The following is a 21,694-nucleotide window of genomic DNA, read 5'->3' as shown; positions in this document are numbered from 1 at the left end:
ACAAGTTTGATTCATCTGTTTCTCCTTTGTTTTGTCTTAGTTCACTGTGTCCATTTTCTTCAACTCTATTCCATAGTAAATTGGTTGTTTGGCATTTCTCACAGTCCATGTGATCTTAGTACTTTTTCTGCTCAGACAATACTCACATAGAGTGGACTTAAGACATAAACACTGTACTTAGAGAATAGTCTGTGGAGCACTGGGTTCAGTAGAGCTGACCTTTCTTCTGCTCAATGTGGAGTCTCACTATCCAGAATCTCAAGAGCCCATTTCTTCCCTCGTGTGCCTGGAAAGTTGACTAGGAAAATAAAAACCCAAAGTGACCCTAGGCAGATAAATCAATCCCCCCCCACCCCCCTCTCTCTCTTTAGTAGAAAAGGAAGAGATGACCTAAGGTTTTGATGGAAGAAAACAGGTTATGCTTGCCGAGGGAGTTGGGGAGCCTGGAATCCAGATGATCCGTTTTGTTTCACAGCACTACTGGTAAGATTTCTTGTAACAAGAAAGAAAAAAAAAGTACCCTGATAGCTTGTATATTGGACTTGTTGAAGGAACCAGATGTTTGAATTTGAAATCCTGTAGCCTAGTAGACAAGAATTCTTGCAGTATTGTAAATCGAGTCCGGTTCTCACTGTAGAGGAAAGCTGACCAAAGACTGGCATTAGACTATTAAAGTGGCAATCACCCTCATGATAAATCCTCCAGCCAGGGATGTCATTGTCAGTTTGTTTGGGGAATTGTCCGTGGCCTCCCCTCCGCCTCCCCATCCTCCCCGGTTCAGCCCTCCCAATTGGGATCATCACCTCGCGGTCCAACTCCGCCTTCTCCTGGGCCGCGGATTCAGGCCGTGGAAGGGCGGCGGGGGGCGGGGCCCAGGCGCGGGGTCGCGCCGGCGGGAGCGCGCACCCAGGCAGGCGGGAGGGTGGAAGTGAAGAGGGACGGGAGGCTAGAGGACGCGCGAGGCCGCACGTGCGCGCGCCCCCGTCATCTCATCCGGCGCGCCTACGCACGCGCCCGCCCGCCCGCCCGCCCGCGCTCCCGGGAAGTCTCGCGATGCCGTAGTCGGCAGTTCCCGCAGCGGGTGGCTCCGGCTGTTGCTGTGGTTGCCTGAGTTGCTGCTGCGGCGGCCGCGGCGGAGCTGGTGGAGGTGTCGGCCCCGGGGGCGGATGTTGACATCGCGTTGTTGTTGTTGCGGATGGTAATGGCGGCGAGGGCGGGCCGGACCCCCTCTCCTCAGTAGCCGGAGCCGAGACAGCGGGACAGGAACTCGGCGGCCTCGGCGCCGGCGTCGCGGCTCCCGCAGCCTCCGCCGCCTCGCCCGCCGGCCCCCCGGCGCCAGTCCTGGCCTCAGGCCCCTGGGCAGGGGGCCCGCCGGCGCAGGATGGCGGACTTCGACGAGATCTACGAGGAGGAGGAGGACGAGGAGCGGGCCCTGGAGGAGCAGCTGCTCAAGTACTCGCCGGACCCGGTGGTGGTCCGCGGCTCGGGGCACGTCACCGTGTAAGGCCCGGCGGAGGGCGAGGACGGGGATGGGAGGCCAGAGCGCGGGCACGGCCGGGCCCCAGCCACTCAGGACCCCCTTGCCCCGCCGCCGGTCCCGGCTCCGCGGCCTTGGCCAGGGGCAGGCGACCAGGAAGTGAGGACGTGCCTTGTTCTCGGTTCCTTAGGACTGGTGAGTGGGGACGGACACCGTCCCTCCTCCGCCCCCCCCCCCCCCCCCCGGGCCTGGCCGGGCCGGGCCGCCGGATCCCAGTGCGGAACGTGGTTTTTAGGGTCTGGCCGCCCCTCCAGGTTCGGAGTGGCACAGGCGGATTTATGACCCCCCCTAGTTACCCTTTGAGCCCGGTGACTTATGGCTCCGAAGCCACATCTGGGCCGTGTAAGGCCCCAGTGACAGTCGGTAATGAGGCTCACGGTGGGGTGTGTGTGTCTCACACATAACCCACAAGTCTTCCCCCGTCTCTTCAGGTGAGTTTCTGCAACCAGTGCAAGGTCCTGCAGTTGTGTACAGTAAGAATTTATGGATGAACATACATTTGAGATATGGAGGTGTATGTTTACAACGGATTTTAAAAAAATCTACAAGCTACTGTCAGGGCTTCCTGTAATCTTAAATCCTTCCTTGGGCCTGAACTGCCCCCACCCCACCCCACCCCCTTGTCATTTTCCAACAGCAACAGTCCAGTATTTTTCAAACAATAAGGAATGAAAGCTTTCTGAAAGGATGTGACTAATAAAAGGATGTGAAGACTTGAAGCAAGCAGTGAGCTGTCCGGAAGCAGGAAGTTAATGTTTCCCCCCCAGAGAAGCCTGGAGTTGTGTACAACTTGATACTCTTTTATTTTATGTTGCTTGCTTAAGACATAGGCCGATCTCCTGTTCTAGTAGTGTACTTCTGTTGTTTCACTTTGCCACTAGTACGAAAGGGCCAGCAAGACTGAGAAGGGCTGGGACATTTGTTGTCATATTTTGGTACAGGGTGAGTGGGATGTGCTGTGAATAACTCAGTAAAACAGACTTCTCCTATAAGACTGTCAGCGAAATCCTTAGATCCCAATATTGTCGAGACTTGACGTACTGACTAGTCATATTGCCTTTTGGGTATGCTTATGTAATGTTTTGATTCCTTTAGCACCTGTTAGTTTGTATTTAGGTGACCTAACAGGGTAAAAGCACTGAATAATCATTGTACCAGCGCCTGACCAGACAGTGGGTTTTATCACAACAGTTACTCTTTTAACTGTCATCATCATCTTAATTAAGAAAATATCATAGATACTAATACCATAGATACTAATTTTAACACATAATTACACCATTTATATTGTCACAAATTACCACTTAATACTCAGTTTTACTCAGGACTGTTCTCTATTTTTGCCTTGTTTTAAATCTGTGGGGTATGTAGGTGTTTAAATAAGGATTTACAAACTTTTTCATACTGTCTGTGCTCTCCTCTACAATCCTCATGTCAAAGAAAAGCTGACAGCATTTTATTTAAAAAAAAAATTCAGCCTTGGCTGTTGATAAAGCTCTGTGGTAGAGGGCTTGCCTAGCATGCTTGAGGCCATGCCTGAAAGTAGGTTTTTTGTTTTTCTTTCCTTGGATGACTCTCCTTATAATGAAAAGGAGGGAAATGGGGAAAAGTGACTAACCTGACAGGTTAGTTGTGGGCCAGACTTACTGATATTTTTGAAGTTTGGAGTTTTTTTTTTTATAATCTCTTAGGATAAGTTAGTATAAAACATTGATGACTTATTGATGACTTTGATTTTTCACAAGGATAGTAACTCCAAGGCAGTGTTAATCTAAAAGTTACAATGTAAAAGTAATTAGAATCTGGTACTAACCAATTAAGCTATCATAACTGCTGTGTTTTGCTTACATCTCCTTCCTTCATATCTGTCCCTTGTCAGAGTCAAACGAGACTTTCTTAGAATATATGAAACCTTTGACTTTTAATTTAAGCCATGTCATAGAGCCAAGTTATTTTGCTGCTGATTTCTAATGCACTCCTTTAATTTTACCAACTTACCTGTTCTTATATACTTTCTTGTGAACTTACTATCTCCATCTCCACAAACAATTTCTCATTCTTCAGCACCAGTTTTTATAAATGGCTTTGGGCTATCACTTTTTGCTTGTCTTTAAGATATTCTGTGGAAAATTGAAATGTCACTTGAAATAAGTTTGGAAATAGCTTTAGGGTGCAGTATGATCTTTGTATAGGAGATATCCAAGAACACCTTAGTGTTTATTGATCTTCCATATAGTACAGTTAATAAAATACTATCTTTCTTGAAATGTTTCAACATCTCAAGACTGGATTCTGTGGTTAGCTATCAAAAAGCTGAACACAATTTGCCCATATTACAGAATTACTTCAATTAATCATTTATTTGAAAAACTTACTAATTCCCACCATTTTCTCCACTCAATATAAGGCATATTCCATTTTTATTATTATTTTTTAAAGACAAGGGCTTGCTGTATTCAGACTACTCTTAAGCTTCTGGACTTAGTGGTCTTCCCACTTTAACCTTCTAAGTGGGCTGGGAAGGTGGCTCAGTGGTAGAGCGCTTTCCTTGCATGCATGAGGCCCTGAGTTAGATTCCTCAGCACCACATAAGCAAAAAAGAAAAAAGCCGGAAGTGGTGCTGTGGTTCAAGTGGTAGAGCACTAGCCTTGAGCTGAAGAGCTGAGGGACAGCACCCAGGGCCAGAGCGCAAGCCCCACGATGGGACCCCAAAAAAGCAAACAAACCTAAGTACTGGGACTACACGAGTTTGCTAGTATGTCTTCCTTGCCATATTTCAGAGATTAAACTCTGGAGATTTTTGAAGACTTTCTATTGGTATTTCCTTACAGGCTGCAAGGTTTTATGAGGATTGTTTTTACCAGCCTTGATTTCTGCATTGTTTAGTGTAATGTTTAGATTATTGTAGGTACTGAAATAGTCTCTGAATGAAGTAGTTGCATACATTTTTTGCATCTTGTTGAATTGCCAAATTAATTACCATTTTCTGCATTTTCTAGTGAAGGTAAACTAGAGAACTATCACATTGAAAAAAATAAGTGGCTTTTTTTTTTCCTTTGGAAGGGACAGTGCCAAGGGATAGTGGCATGTGGCACCACATTTTACTCTAGGAATTTGTACCAATAAGACCTTAAGTGAGTCTTCTATGAGACACATTTGGGAAAAAATACATAGTGCTGTGGAAGTGTCTTTGACATCAGTCTTACTTGTTTCAATTCTCAGATGCTCTAATTAACCACAGGCATATTTACCTTTCTGAACCTTAGTTTTCTCATATGAAAAAGGAAATAAATATCTGCCTTAGTGGTTAGGTGTGAGAATCAGAAATAATTTAGTGATCTTGAGCCATATAGGCATTCAACAAAGTTTTTACTTACCTTATATTTTGGCATTTTTGCCTGCACATTTTTTTGGTTGATCTTTACCATTTTGTTGGAAATTATTCTACAATGTGACATGCCTTATTGAGCATAGATGTGAATTGTAAGATTGACTGATTGGGGCTAGGAATGTGGCTTAGTGGTAGAATGCTTGCCTAGCATGTATGAAGCTCATGGGTCCAATTCCTCAGTATCACATAAACAGAAAAAGCTAGAAGTGGTGCTGTGACTATAGTGGTAGAGTGTTAGCCTTGAGCAAAAGAAGCTCAGGGAGCTGGGCACCGGTGGTTCACGCCTGTAATCCTAGCTACTCAGGTGGCTGAGATCTGGGGATCACAGTTCAAAGCCAGCCTGGGCAGGAAAGTCTGTGAGACAATCTTACCTCCAGTGAACCACTAGAAAACTGGAAGTGGCACTGTGGCTCAAGTGGTAGAGTACTGCTCTTGAGCTGAAGAGCTCAGGGACTGCCCAAGTCCAGAGTTAAAGCCCCACGACCACCCTTCCCCAACCCCCCCAAAAAAGAAGCAGCTCAGGGACAGTGTCCAGGTCCTGAGTTCAAGCCCCAGGACTAGCCAAAAAAAAAACAAACAAAAAAACTGAATCATTTAGTCCAAAGCCTATATAAGATGGGTATGTGTTGGGCTGGGAAGGTGGCTCAGTGGTAAAGCACTTGCCTTGCATGCCTGAGGCCCTGGGTTCGATTCCTCAGCACCACATATGCAAAAAGAAAAAAGCCAGAAGTGGCACTGTGGCTCAAGTGGTAGAGTGCTAGCCTTGAGCTGAGGGACAGCGCCCAGGCCCAGAGTTCAGGCCCCATGACCGGACCCCCCCCCCCCCCCGAAAAAAAAGCTGGGTATGTGGTGATGACTTGGGACCTTGAGGTTAGCTGGAGTTTGCGAATCTTCTCTAAATGCACTTTCTTTGGAATTTTCTAAGTCTAGACGCTCTTTTCTGTTTACCTTCTTCTAATTCGTCTGTACTTTTTTTTTTGCCAATCTTGGGGTTTGCACTCAGGACCTGAGCACTGTCCCTGGGCTTCTTTTGCTTCAAGGCTAGGACTCTATCACTTGAGCCACAGCACCACTTCTGGCTTTTTCTGTATATGTGGTACTGAGGAATCGAACCCAGGGCTTCATGCATGCTAGGCAAGCACTCTACCACTAAGCCACATTCCCAGCCCCAATCTGTACTTTGAAGTAAAACAATTCAATTTGAACTGTGTAAAGTGGAAAGTTTATTCCAAATGCTGAGATTAGGTGTTTACATTTGAATATTTTTACAATATTTTTTGCTCATTTATTCATGATGGGGTATGAATTTTTCTCAGAAATTTAACAAGTCCTTTTTCAAGTCTATTTTGTAGCATATATTTATTTTACAAGGTTTTATGTATATAGTTGTGAATGAAAGGCACATACTTTCTGCTGTCATGGAATTTACAAGTGGTAGACAAATTATGTATGAAAAAATGTTATCATGGTACTGTGATAGATACTAGTGTGATTAGAGAGAATAACAGTTCAGAAGAATGAAAGAATTGTGTGAAGAGTACCCTTCATTTGGAGACTAACAGATGCCAAGACTCTTAAGCCATGCTTGGATTTCCTGGGAGCTAATTGAAAGAGTACTTCTGTAGTATGGCTAGGAAGTAGAGAAAAATAATTTTGCCTTGAAGTTGATGAGTTCAGTGGGGCCAGAGAGGATTGTAAAATGATTAGACTGAAATTGAGGAGGTCATCATGGTCTAGTTGAAGGTTGATAATGGCCTTGTTAGGGTGGTGGTCTTTAGTTCTGGGTAAACAAATCAAATTTTGTAACTTTCCTATGAGATATAGAAACAGCAATGGCCATTTTGCCCTCTGATTTCCCAGTTGTTGCATGTGATTTTATTTAATTTTGGTTGTATGAAGTTGAGGTCATAGAACTGGAGACTGTTTTGATGACATTGCTGCCCTTGCTGTTCTGTGACTGAGGGGCAGCGTGTATGAGAAGGGAGCAGCATGTGCTGGAGTGGAGAATGGCTCTCCCATAGGATCACAGATTGTGAAGTAAGGGCTTTCCTTCATAAAGTAGTAGTATGCTTTAGCTCTAAGATGTGTGGTATTTGGTAATTATTTGTTTATTAGTTTAAGGAAAAGATGTTCCATTCAAAACTAAATTGAAGCTACCAGGGCTGAAATGTTCTCATATTTAAGAGCCATAAAAATTTTGCTTTGTTTTTCTTCTTAAGCTGTGTCCTATGAAATTTGCATAGGGTAGAGTTGGTTAGACACTAAATGAATGCATATATAATAATCATCCTGCAAGAACTACTTATTTTATTCTTTTTCATCTTGCATGTAGTTGGGGTGGAGTCCTTGTTTTGTTCAGTGAAGAGTTCCTTTGTACTCAGTCAGCTTTTCCTTTTCTATACTGTTCAATTGTAATTGTTAATTGAATTAACATTTTTGATAGTTGTGTTTGTCAGCTTTCTATTACTATAACAAGTATCTAAAATATTGGTTATAAACTTAAAAAGACAAAAGCTTTATTATGCTTTACATTTTAGAGGTTTCAGTCCATGATTGGTTAGCCTTCTTGCCTTTGACTATGGCAGTACACCATGGCGGGAGCAAAAGTGGAACAAATCTTTTTATGTGGCTGGGAAGCAAAAAGAAAGAGAGTCAGGTCCAGGATTTAGGTTCACACCTGTAATCCTAATTACTTAATAGGCTGAGATCTGAGGATTGCAGACAAATCCTATAGAATCATCTCTAGTTAACCAGCAAAAATTCAGAAGAGAAGGTATGGCTCAAGTGATAACGACCAACTTTTAAGTGGAGAATGTTAAGCAAGATCCTGAGTTGAAGCCCCAGTACCAGTAGGAAAGGAAAAAGAATCAGAAGAAACAAACCCAAGAAGCAAAGATTCCCCAGGCCTTTTTAAAGGCATGTCCTCCAATGACTTGAAAAGCCTTCTACTGGGCCTTATTCTTAAAGTTTTCACCGCACAATAGCACTGGTCTGAGCTCCAGGCTTCAAACACAAGGGCCTTTGGAGGATAGGCAATGTCCAAGCCAAGCCACAGTGTGTATATATATACATATATATACCGTAATTTATATTCATAAATGAACATAATTAAGTGACAATGTTTTGCTTGTCAGAGTTTTGTAATATGAGGAATATTCTAAAATATAAAATATAAATAAGCCTGGGAAGGTAGCTCAGTGGTAGAGTGCCTTGCATTGCATGAGGCCCTGGGTTCTATTCCTTAGCACCACTTAAGCAGAAAAAGCTGGAAGTGGTGCTGTGGCTCAAGTGGTAGAGCACTAGCCTTGAGCTGAATAGTTGAGGGACAGTGCCCAGGCCCCACGACCAAAAAAAAAAAAAAAAAAAAAAATATATATATATATATATCTATTTATATATATCTATATAGATATATATTTCTATATATATCTATATATTTACACACATACATACATATAATATGAATAAACCTTGGTTTGGTAGTGAATAGCTTAGCTTAGCTGAATCCTTATAGTATCAGAAAGTTAATACAAGTTAGGTGCTCGTAGCTGACTTGTTATCCTAGCTACTGAGGAGACTGAGATCTGAGGATCGTAGTTCCAAACCAGTCCAGGCAGGAGAGCCTATGAGACTCTTATCTCCAGTTAAAACCACCAAAAGAACCAGAAGTGGAGTTGTGGCTCAAGTGGTAGAGTGGCTATATATAGCCTTGAGCAAACAAGGCCCTGAGTTCAAGCCTCAGGACTTAAAAAAAAAAGTTAATAAAATGAATTTTACTCCATGTAGATTCACATTACTTTCACTGCTTCACAACGTGTATAATCTGTTAATAACTGGCAATATAATTTAAACTGAAACAGTAAAATGCTAACACTAGAATGTAAGACCATAGTGACATGGCTTATGATATAGTGAGCTTTTTTTAATATGTAAAAAAAAATGTACAGAGGGATTACAGTTACCATGAATAAGGTAATGAGTACATTTCCTTCTGGAGCATTGTTACTTCCTCCTTTTGTTTTTCCCCTACCTTCCCTCCTCACCTCCCCAATGCCTCCCCCCAAAGTTGTAAAGTTTTCAACATAGTATTTTGTACCTCTCATTGTTACAATGGGTCAATGTATCCTTATTTCAGCATTTTGTTATTTCCCTTCTCCTCCCCAAATTAGAACAATGTATATACAAGATGCAGGGCACCAGAATCAAATACAGTGAAAACAGGGGTTATACTGTGGGGAAAGAACATACAAAAGAAACAAAAAAAATCACATAGTACATTATAAATAAGTTAAAAACAATACCAAGAAAGAAAAAAATATGGTCATATGTACATAGCTTTTGAACTTTTCTGCTTGTACTAGACATATACTAATTATTGCAAGTAAGGGAAACCATGGGACCTATGTTTTTTGGGCCTGGCTTACTTCACTTAATATAGTTTGATATATGATTTAAATTAGTCTTTAGTTTGACTAGTTTCTTGAATGAGATTATGTTTTCACAGATCTGGATAAACTGAAATGCTAGTTAGAATATGATCACAAAGTTAACATTTTTGTACTTGTTTTGGTATAAAATTTTTATACTTTTATATTTGTTCAAATATGTCATTAACTCTAGGAATACACTTTGAGTTCCAGTCCTTCCTCTTTGAGCTATATTGATACTCAGAAACACACTGAGGCAGCCAGATAAACATCAGCTTCAGAATCTGTTAATTTTTTTATAATTATAGTTTCATATCCAAAAACAGCAAAAAATCTGATTCCATTGAGCTCAGAGTTTAGCATTAGGAAATACTACTGTCTGCATAACCACGGGTTCAGTTTCCTTCTGAAATATCTAGTTCCTATGTTCATAGATCTTGCAATATCTATAGAACATTAAAAAAAATCTGAAACTCTTGACAGGGGTCCCCTTACCCTTCAGGAGTGTGTTCTGCAATGACTAAACTTCTCACTAGGCCTTGAAGTTTTTTTCACACCGTAGTCTTCTCTGGCACCAAGCTTCAAACACATGACCTTTGGGGGATACTCAGGGTCCAAATCATAGCATTTCTATCTATAGTGCAGAAATTCATTGATCACTTTTTGTTGCTGGTGTGAGTTGCCATTGTTTCTCTTCTGCTTAATACTTAATTCTACTTAATACTCGTCCCTCTTAATACCTTTGTCTTTCCTCTTAAAAACCTCTTGATCTGCCATGGTGAGGATTTTAAAATATAAATCAGATCTGCTGTCTTTTTTTTTCAGCTCCCCTAATAAAGGCTTGTTTTCTGTATAGTTCTTTTAATGGCCTTCAAGACCTTCCCTGACTACTTCCATCCTTCTCTTTCAATTGCCTACCTCACTTTAGTTACACTGACTTATTTTCTCATAGCTAAATTCCTCTAGTTTAGAGACTTTGTACTAGTTGGGTTAGGTCCTTTTGCTGGTGTACTCCCCTCAGATACCCTGTGTCTAGGTTCTTCATCATCTTCAAATCTTTTGTCATTTATGGGCCTAATGAGTCTTAACCTCCTCCCTATTTCAAGTGCATCTACTTGTTACTTTTTTTTTTTTTTTAATATTGTTTCCTCTGTCAGGAAAAAAAAAATCCCCAAACTTTGTATTCTTACAGGTCTGAGCCAGACTTCTTAGAGTACAAACTTTTCTATTTTGGAGGCAGACTGGAACTGATGATGCTTTTGTCTCATCTTCCTGAGTGCTGAGATCACGTGTGTGTGCCAACATACCTGACCTGTAAACTTTTTTTTAAAAATAAGAATGAAGTTTTAAAACGTTTCTTACTGTATAGTAGCTGTCCTCAGCTGTAAAATGAATCCAGAAGAAAACATTTTAATCTTTTTTCTTTAAAAAAATTTTTTTTTTTGGGTCCGGTCATGGGGCCTGAACTCTGGGCCTGAGCGCTGTGCCTCAGCTCTTCAGCTCTAGGCTAGCGCTCTACCACTTGAGCCACAGCGCCACTTCCGGCTTTTTTCTTTTTGCTTATGTGGTGCTGAGGAATTGAACCCAGGGTCTCAGGCATGCAAGGCAAGCGCTCTACCACTGAGCCACCTTCCCAGCCCCAGATTTTGTGCTGGCTGCCAGTGGCTCATGCCTGTAATCCTAACTACTCAGGAGGCTGAGATCTGAGGATCATGGTTCGAAGCCAGCCCATGAAGAAAAGTCCCCCATGAGACTCTTCCAACTAACCACCCCAAAACTGGAAGAGGTGCTGTGGATCAAATGGTAGAGCACAAAGACTCAGGGACAGGGCCCATGTCCTAAGTTCAAGCCCCACAGCCAACACACACACACACACACACACACACACACACACAATTGTGACCTTGGCATGCTGAGTTGTGCATACTTACAAATGACTTGGGAGTTCACATCAGGAGGATTATGAGTTCAAGGCCAGGCTGTGATACATAAAGAGACCCTACTTGAAAAAAATGTGTGGGGCTTAGGATATAGCTCAGTGGAGGACTTGTATACAAGACACTGGGTTTGATCCTCAGCAGTATAAAAGCAGACAGTTTGGGACAGCATTTGACCTTTGGTCTGTTGCCTTATCTGAGATAGAACCAAAAGGGAGATTTGTTTTCCTGAAATAATATATCATGCTGATAATGTACACCAGAATTAGCAGGCATTATATCCATCCATTGCTTAGCTGTTTTGTTTTGATTACAACTTTTTTGTGTCTTGATTTTTCATCCTAAATTCATCACCAAATGCTTGCCTTTGTTACCTGTAAGAAACTAGCATTTCTGTGTTCCTGCTTTTTCATCTACTCCCTGACCTTGATTTGTAAAAAGGTAGAAACCCTTTTCAGTTAACTTTGATAAACTGTCCAATAACAATATTTGTAAACTTTTTGAGATTTTAATCCTTTTCTAATTATAAAGAAAAATGGGAAGGTTATTTAAAAATTGGGGAATTTTATGTGCCTGTAAAGCAGAAATATACATAGTCATTAAGAAGCAAAAGTCATAATAATTTTTTTATGTAGTTATTCTTAGTTTTCCTAATTATTTTTAGAAACTGTTTAGATTTAAATACTACTATATTTTGATAGAGAAAATTTGGAAAATAGGAGCATATAAAAATGTCATCCAGGGCTCAGAATGTGGCTTAGTGGTAGAGTGCTTGCCTAGCATCTAGGCATGAAGCTCTGGGTTTGATTCCTCAGTACCATATAAACAAAAAAATAAATACAATTAATTAAAAAATGTCATCCATAATTTCAGCATCTAAAATGAACCTCTATTTTGATAGATTAAATGTTTGTCTATTTATGTGCACATATTTTCTTGTTAAAAATTGAGATACTCATATTTTGTTTTGTATATTTTTCATCTGAGATTATATTGGGATCATTTGCCACTATCATTACAGGTTCTTCAGGTATGAATTATTAGGCTTTGTTATATTTCAGAGAGCAGAGCTACCCACATGGCCTTAAGCAGTGCAGTTTTATTGTAAGAATAGAGACTAAGGAAGACAAGGAAACTGCCATAGTACAGCCAGGCTTTGGGAAGTTGGGAAATGCTTGCTGAGGATATAGTGCTGCTCTGGTGATACAGTTTCTGTCATTTTTATCAGCATCGTATGTCCTTTGCTTCCTCTGCCACTATGATTCACTTACTTTCACTTCTAGCCTCAGCTGTCACAATGTGACTTTTCCTCCCCTGAACTTCATAGTTGCCTTTTTAAAAAAATTCTTGGCATTTAAAAAATATTCCTAACTTTCAATTATTCATGACTTTACTGTATCTTAACTCCAATTTAAATTATTTCTTTGTATTTCTTTGTAGTCTGTATACCAACTCTTTGTCTTGTATTCAGATACTTTGTAAGAGAAAAGACTTAACTATGAGTTGGTTATGGTTGCCTAAGTTGGGCAGCCTGGTAGTCCCTAGCTAGTCTAGGGATTAACTGTCCTCAGAGCAAATGCTCATTTGTAGTTTCACTATCCAGAATATAGGGAGCTTCTAGGCTTTCAGAGTAACAAGCTGTTCTTCTAGCATAATTTTAAGCTGTAAAACCGTTTCAGATTAATGTGTTACAATGAATGTAATTGTAAAATATTTCACTTGTTTTAAAACTTTCATTGTTAAAAATAGCACAGCATTTCAGAATCAACGAAAATAAACTTGAGCAAATATTTCTGGCTAATGGTAAAACAAATTGAAGCAGTTAGATTCTTGTAGTTCTGTAAAAGCCAAAATTTACCATGAGTTCAAAATAATTCAAAATGACAATGCACCTAATCAATTCTGAAAGACATTAATATTTTGTATGTATGTATGTATGAGGAATAAAGGAGAGTTTAAAATTGAAATAAAAAAGACTGTAGTTAATTTAGACCTGGGTTATGGAAAAATTTGAAATGCATAAAAAATTGATTTTTGGACCTTAACATCCCTGTTCACTTCTGACAAAATATGTAGTTAATCCCAAGTAAAATATTCAAATAGAATTGTAATGGTATTTAAAGTGTTCATGTAGCAATTTAAACATTACTGAAAATATGAACTATTTTTGTAAACAGTTTCTGTGACTTACTCATGCAAAATTTGTCTCCACATATCATGTTACTTTTTTTTTCTTTTTGTCAGTCGTAGGGCTTGAACTTAGGGCCTGGGCGCTGTCCCTGAGCTCTTCGGCTCAAGGGGAGCACTCTACCACTTGAGCCACCATGCCACTTCAGTTTTCTGGTGGCTAATTGGAGATAAGAGCCTCACGGACTTTACTTCCCACATTGGCTTTGAACCACGATTCTCAAATCACAGCCTCCTGAGTAGCTAGGATTACAGGCGTGAGCCACTGGCCATGGTATTTCTTAGATTACCGTCTTAAAAGAGAATTCACTCTAGCAAAAGTATAAATATTTTTAATGCCAAATTGATTTCTGAAGTGGTAGTAATAATTTATAGTTCTGACAATACATGAAATTTTGTACTGTAAAGCTTTCTTGTCCACATAAAATGTTTTTATTAGTCTTTGTAGGTAATTAAGATATTACTCACCTTGAGTATCTCCTTTTAGATTAAATGCTACTTCTAGCTTTTTGTACTAATAGAATACAAGATTGTTAGAATTTGAGGGGAGTTCAACTTTTTTATTCACATACATCAAACTATCATTTTATGGGATGATATTTGGCCTTTTCAGTACTGTTTCAGGCCAACAATTTATCAGCATAAAGTACTTTTTGTTTGTTTGTTTAACTGTATTTTTTTTTTTTTTTTTGTCTTTTTTGAGTCTGGGGATTGAATCCAGGACATTTGCACTCACTAGGCAAGCACTTTGCCACTGAGCTACATCCTATCTTTAAACTATGGTGTTTTTTTTCTCTACAATATTTAAGAATAATTTATAATGTCAATTGAAACTGAAATGCACTGTTTTTCTAACAGTGACTGCCTCCTACTAGAACTACTTTTTGGTAGCACTGAAACTAATCAATTATAAAATATGAAATGTGACTTTAAAATTTACTTAATAAAGTAAGATGATCTTGATAAAACTTGATGATATTGTTTTGCTTGGCCTACATTTGTAAAGGTAAGCTTTGGCATGGATGAAGGACTTAAGAAAGGGGCAAGTATTTGCTGTGGCTTATGCTAAATAAGACATTCTGATGCTCAGGCTTTTTGCCAGAAGAAAGTGTCTGTACAGAAAAACACTTGCTGAAAGTTTTTTCCAGCTTCTCTGATGAGCAGTTTCATCTGTAGACAGATTGGAATGAGGACTGGAAGCATGACTTAAGCTAGAGAACCTTCCCAGTAAGTCCAGAGCCCTGAGTTCAAACCACATTACTGCCTCCCACCAAAAAAGAAATGAGCAAAACCCTGCAGTGTAGTAGTTTGAATAATGACTGAGTGAGAAGATGAAGATATTGAGTGTAAAAGAACTCTTTTAAGACAATGAGGAAGGAAAAAACTGGATGGCCTCATGCATTAAGGGAAGAGAAAAAAATATATAAACATTAAGACTAGGAGGTTTATCCAAGTTTATAGTCTGTAAGAAGAAGAAGAAATACAGTGGATTGCAGAGGAGACTAAAGATAGAATCAGGAGCAAACTTTAAAATAGTAAAGATGGCTCAGTGGTAGAGTGCTTGCCTTGCATGCAGGAGGCCCTGGGTTCAATTCCTCAGCACCATATATACAGAAAAAGCTGGAAGTGGCGCTGTGGCTCAAGTGATAGAGAGCTAGCCTTGACATGAAGAGCTGAGGGACAGTGCTCTGTCCCAGAGTTCAGGCCCTGCGACCGACAAAAAAAAAAAAAAAAAAGTAAAGACATGGAAGTTAAATAGTTCTGAAAAAAGAGAAGTTCATTTCTGAAAGCAATTTTAATGCTTTTCATGTTATTACTTGAATGCAGTAAAGAATAGTTCTAAAAAAAAGTTTCAGGCAGAAAAGTCTGTGAGAGTCCATCTCCAAAATAACCAGGAAAAAGCAAGGCTAGAGGCACGACTCAAGTTGTAGAATGCCAGCTAGACAAGCAAGCTGAGCAAGCAAATTTTGAATGTAAACCCCAGTACTGCCCAAAAAAAGAAAAGAAAAAAAAAAAAAGAATACTTGGGCCTGGTTGTGGTGGTGCGTGTCTATAATCCCAGTAGTGAAACTGAGATGAGAGGATCCTGTGTTTGAAGCCACCCTGGGGTACATAGTAAGACTGTGTTTCACAGATACAACAAGAAGAAAAAAAAAACTACCAAATTCAAAAAGCCTATTTTCAGGATATTGTGATTTATTCTTGTGAAGATACTCAGTTTTTGAGTTTTGAATGAATGCCTTTTTCTTCAAGTGCTATGTATGTTTCTAATAGGTAAGAGCAAAGTGAGTTAACTTTATTATTTTCTTGAAAATATCTTAAGTAAAAAAAAAAAAATCAGTTCTAAAGACATGTAGTAAAAGATCTGGGTGCTGGTAGCTCATACCTATAATCCTAGCTACTCCGGAGGCTGAGATCTGAGGATCACGGTCCAAAGGCTGGGGCAGGAAAGTCCATGAGACTCTTACCTCCAATTAACCTCCAGAAAACCGGAAGTGGCGCTGTATTTCAAGTGGTAGAGTGCTCGCACTCACACCCAGCCCTCACACCCAGCATTCAAGCCCCACGGCTGACAAAAACCCCCAAATCAACCAACGAAACAAAAGATCTTTTAAGGGTTAGAAATAGATGTAGCTATTTCAGATATCTACATTTTCTTTCACACCATCAAATGTGCTGACAAGTGCATGCTCAGTGGCACCTAAGACAATTCTTGTTAAATCCTACTTGGCCAAATCCTACTTTGTTACCTTTTTCTGACCCTTTTTCCTGCTACTTTTTCCTTACTGTGTTACTTACATTTGTGCTTCTTATTTCTTGTGTCTACTGAGGATACTTATTAAAACTTCGAACAATTGCTGATTTCTATGCCAGGAAATTAGAGATTCTATTAAAATAATACTCTCTCGAGCTGGGCACCAGTGGCTCATGTCTGTAATTCTAGCTATCAAAGCCAGCCAGGCAGCAATGCCTGTGAGACTCTTTTTTCTTTTTTCTTTCTGCCAGTCATGGTGCTTGAATTCAGGGCCTGGGCACTGTCCCTGAGCTGCTTTTGCTCAAGGCTAGCATTCTACCACTTGAGCCACAGCGCCACTTCTGTTTCTGTGGTACTGAGGAATCGAACCCAGGGCTTCATGCATGCTAGGCAAGCACTCTACCACTAAGCCATATTCGCAGTTTCCCTGTGAGACTCTTACCTCTAGTTAACTACCAAAAAGCTGGAAGTGGAGCTGTGGCTCCAGTGGTAGAGCTCTAGCATTGAGCCAAAAGTCTTAGATTCAGTGCCCAGACCCTGAGTTCAAGCCCAGAATGGTACCAAAAAACAAAAAAAAACTTAAAAAAAAACTTTGAAGTTGTTGTGGTACAGGTGTAGCTCAAATTAAGTGAACCATTTGTTTTGTTTGTTGTTTTGTGTACTTCCGATTAGTTGATATATGCCTCATGCCACTGTATAAAAGTTTAGATTCAGCTGCCATCATAATTGTTACATTTTACATTGCATATTAGGGTGATTTTGTGTGTCAAACTTTGGTCATGTCTCCAACTTCCTCTCTTTAGGATTCTGCATTCTGTTTACTTGAGCTTTAATTAGTTAAATGTGCAATGTTTTTGCAACAGTGATATATAATAACTATTATATATAATAACAATGATATATAATAACTTATTCTTATTTTCTTTTAATAGATTTGGACTGAGCAACAAATTTGAATCAGAATTCCCTTCTTCATTAACTGGAAAAGTGAGTTTGTCAATTATTTGTCTACTATTTACATGTCTCAAAACTTTATCTTGCTAATAGAGAAAAGTGTACACTAATGAGTCATGGCTATTGAAATTGATACCACGATGCTATTATCTCTTAAACTTTTTCTTTAGGTAGCTCCTGAAGAATTTAAAGCCAGCATCAACAGAGTTAACAGTTGTCTTAAGAAGAACCTCCCTGTTAATGTACGCTGGCTCCTCTGTGGCTGCCTTTGTTGCTGCTGCACATTAGGCTGCAGTATGTGGCCAGTTATTTGCCTCAGTAAAAGAGTAAGTTGAACTATATCTTTTAATTTAGTTTTACACATAAACAAATCTCACATAGTTATAGTTTTTTATTTATTGTATGGAATGTTGTGAGTTTTTAAGTGTTGTTTATTTTCCAAGTATTTGGAAATTTTTCTAGAAACCTTTCTCTTTTAGTTTAATTCTGTTAATGTCAGAGAACATATCTTTGTGATTTTTTTTTTGTGTGTGTGATTGTTTTGTTTTTTGAGAATAGGTTTTATGTTAAAGCCTAGAACTTAGTATTTCTTGGTATTTGTATCTTAAATTTGTATTTAAAGGTTAACAGCTTCATTGAGCTTACCAATGACATATAACAAATTGCACCTATTTAAATTGTATCACTAAATGGAAAGTTTTTTTTTTTTTTTTTGGATCCGGTCGTGGGGCCTGAACTCTGGGCCTGGGCCCTGTCCCTCAGCTCTTCAGCTCAAGGCTAGCGCTCCACCACTTGAGCCACAGTACCACTTCCAGCTTTTTTTTTTTTGCTTATGTGGTGCTGAGGAATTGAACCCAGGGCCTCAGGCATGCAAGGCAAGCGCTCTACCACTGAGCCAACTTCCCAGCCCCTAAATGGAAAGTTTTGTCACAGCACATATCTATATTTATATCAATTTGATGAACATATTTATCAGCCCTAAAAGTTTTCTTTGTGCATTTTTGTAATCTGCAGACTAAAAACAATTCTAGACTTTTTTTTTTGGGTCCGGTCGTGGGGCCTGAACTCTGGGCCTGGGTGCTATCCCTCAGCTCTTCAGCTCAAGGCTAGTGCTCTACCACTTGAGCCACAGTACCACTTCCGTTTTTTTGTTTTTGTTTTTTTTTCTTTTTGCTTATGTGATACTGAAGAATCAAACCTAGGGCCTCATGCATGCAAGGCAAGTGCTCTATCACTGAGCCACCTTCCCAGCCTCAATTCTAGACTTTTATATAAATTGAATCAAACAACATGTATTCTTGTTTTTCTTTTTTTTGGCGGGGGGTGGGGGGGGCCCTGAACTTTGGGCCTGGGCGCTGTCCCTCAGCTTTTCAGCTCAAGGCTAGCGCTCTTCCTCTTGAGCCACAGCGCCACTTTCCGACTTTTTTCTTTTTGCTTATGTGGTGCTGAGGAATTGAACTCAGGGCCTCATGCATGCAAGGCAAGCGCTCTACCACTGAGCCACCTTCCCAGCCCTTGTTTTTCTTTTTTTACTCATTGAGTTCTAGCCATATTGTTAATTCTTAATTAATACTCAGTTCCTTTTTTAGCGAAATAATGATGTTTTATTATATGTATATAGTATTGTTGCTTTTATGTACATTGATGAAGTTTATGTTTCTTCCTGTTTTGATATGGATAAATCAAACTATAAATATCTTTGTTCAGGTCTTTTTTATGGACATATACTTCTCATGAGTAAAAATTCCTGAGTAGAATGACTTGATTTATGCTGCTTTCTATATTTAACATTTTTAAAAAGTTGTTTTTTAGCTCTTTTGATGGTTCTGGGACTTGAACTCTGGCCTGCATGCTATCTTACTACTCTAGACTAGTACTCTAACAGTTGAGCCACAACTCCACTTCTAGCTTTTTTTCTGTAGTTTAGTGGAGATAAGGTCTCCTGAGGAGCTAGGATTACAAGTGTAAGCCACTGGCCCGTGGCTATATTTAACTTTTTAAGTAACAAACTGCCAAAGATGTGGTAGTATTTTACAATTTCACAAGCAGGTGTATGAGATTTTATTCTGCCTACATCCTTGTCAATATTTCATGTGTCTTTAAAATTTCAGCCATTCTAGTAGGTGGGCAATGTTAACAATAAGGTTTTAGTATTCATTTTTATAATGAATAGTGATGTTGTATGTCTTCTTTGGTGATGATTAAAACAAATCTTTGATTTTGTAAGTATATAAGTATGAGCCCAATATACCTACTACTAGTTTTTCCAAAAGAAACGTTATAAATAAGCAAATTATATATGTTTACTGATATATATAATGTTTCATTAGGCTTAATTATAGACCACTCACAGTAATTGATCTTTTGTGTGTAAAGTTTATAACATGATGTTATAAACATGATGTTGCTTATATTTGCCCTACTCTGACTGATAATGGATAAAATTCGTAGCATTGCACTGTTAAACTAATTTGCATCTATTCTTTTAAATAGTAACATATCAATGTCATAGTTTCAACTTTACTTTCACTGGCAGACGTATATATGCCACCTTGATGTTCTTATCCTCATCTTCTTTCCACCAGACAATTAATTCTTTCTCTGCCTTCTTCAATCATTTTATAAGTGGTTCTGTTTTAACACAAATCCCTTTGGCAAGTTCTTCTGAGGGATACTTTTTTTTTTTGGGGTCGGGTCGTGGGGCCTGAACTCTGGGCCTGGGCGCTGTCCCTCAGCTCTTCAGCTCAAGGCTAACTCTCTACCACTTGAGCCACAGCGCCACTTCGGCTTTTTTCTTTTTGCTTATGTGGTGTTGAGGAATCGAACCCAGGGCCTCATGCATGCAAGGCAAGCGCTCTACCACTGAGCCACCTTCCCAGCCCATTGAGGGATACTTTTTAAAAGAGGCTTTTTCTGATCAGCCGGTAATGACGTTTTCTTCTAAAAGGTCTATATCATACAACTTCAGGTAATGTGGAATCCTGGAAATGATGTGAACTTGAAGAAGATACTAAGTTTTTTTGGTGTGATGGAATCATAGTAAATGGCACCTGTATTTCCTAATCTCTTACTTAGTCTACTTATTCAAAAGACCTTCAGTCATAAAAAGAGGACCCATGGTTTTTATATCTAGTCTTCCTACCTCAGCAAGGATTTTTTTTTGTCTTTTTTTTTTTTCCCAGGGCTGAGGACCGAACCCAGGGCCTTGCGCATGCCGGGCGAGCGCCCTTCCTCTGGGCTAAACCCCCAGCCCCAAGCAAGGATTTTTTTTTTCAGATGAAATTCCTTCTTTCTTTTTCTTAACAAAACAGTATATTGCCATTTTCAAATGTAGTTCTTTTCAAATCATCACAGTGTGTCAGAATGTTTACATGGACACTGATGTCATTCATCCTCACTTCTGAGCATCCTCAGTTGTATTTTCCTCTAGTTGTTTAGTCCTCTAGTTTTATCTTCCTCTTCTTCGGCATGAGAAGGATTGGTTTCATTTGATGATGGGTGGGGGTGGGGGTATCACTGTTGGATATGGAGTCATTTTTCCTTGTCTGTTCTTTGCCCTTCTAATTTTCATTTTCTCTTTATTGTGCCTCTGCCTCTATTCTCACATGGGTTTTTGAGAATGAACATGCAAGTTCATGCGTCAGTAGCCTCAGGCTTTCAAAGAGTTACCCATTGTTTCCTTATTTGGAGGTTTCTCATACTTAGGACAGCAAGTCATTTTTTATATCAATTTGGGATTTGAGCTCAGGGCCTTGTGCTTGCTGGGCAGGCACTCTACCACTTGAGCCGTGTTCCTAGACATAAAAACAATTTTAATTGAATCTGTACAATATGTATTTATTTTTTTTGGGGGGGGGAGTCCAGTTGTGGGGCTTGAACTCTAGGCCTGGGCGCTGTCCCCCAGCTCTTCAGCTCAAGGCTACTACTCAACCACTTGAGCCACAGCGCCACTTCCGGCTTGGTTTTTTTTTCTGCTTATGTGGTGCTGAGGAATTGAACCCAGGGCCTCATGCATGCAAGTCAAGCGCTCTACCTCTGAGCTACCTTCCAAGCCCCCTATACAATATGTCTTATAGGCTTATTTACTTCCTGAGATCCATTGACAGTGTAGCAGTCAATCTTAACATCAAACTGGGCATGTGCTCCCAGCTTACAACCAAAATATTTGGTAGGATATACTGATTAAGCTACTTTGCTGTATTTACAATCTTGACTATTAATGTCTTGATTACCTGTTCTTTGTTCTTGACCTTGGCAATTAGAGGAGGTAGTTTTAGCAACAACACTGATCTGACATGCTACAGTTGATATGGACAGACGTTTTGGTTTATTAGTGGCTTTCTCCATAAGATACAAAGATCCTCTATTCAATTATTGCTGAGGAGAAGGGATTACATAAGTGATAAGTGTTTTTGGTCTCTGACATGAAATGTTTATCATTGAGTATGTAAGCATCTTGTTTTCATGTTATAGTTTTCTAATACAAGTACCAGTGAGTATGCAACA

At 39.7% G+C, this 21,694-nt stretch overlaps 1 protein-coding gene across 1 annotated transcript in view; it reads left to right on the top strand.

The window, feature by feature from the left end:
• Positions 1 to 1,024: 1,024 nt before the first annotated feature.
• The window catches only part of Chic2 (cysteine rich hydrophobic domain 2), a 36,305-nt gene continuing 15,635 nt past the window's right edge, over positions 1,025 to 21,694 (top strand). The window contains exons 1-3 of the mRNA XM_042678421.1: positions 1,025 to 1,500; positions 17,167 to 17,221; positions 17,359 to 17,514. Coding sequence (XP_042534355.1) covers positions 1,382 to 1,500; positions 17,167 to 17,221; positions 17,359 to 17,514 — 330 coding nt within the window. The 5' untranslated portion in view covers positions 1,025 to 1,381. The remainder of the gene's footprint in view (positions 1,501 to 17,166; positions 17,222 to 17,358; positions 17,515 to 21,694) is intronic.

Source organism: Dipodomys spectabilis, unplaced genomic scaffold (assembly GCF_019054845.1).
Source record: "Dipodomys spectabilis isolate Male_0828 unplaced genomic scaffold, ASM1905484v1 ptg000043l, whole genome shotgun sequence".
NCBI lineage: Eukaryota > Metazoa > Chordata > Mammalia > Rodentia > Heteromyidae > Dipodomys > Dipodomys spectabilis.
Note: the sequence above shows the minus strand (reverse complement) of the source record. Positions and strands in the feature narration are given on the sequence as shown.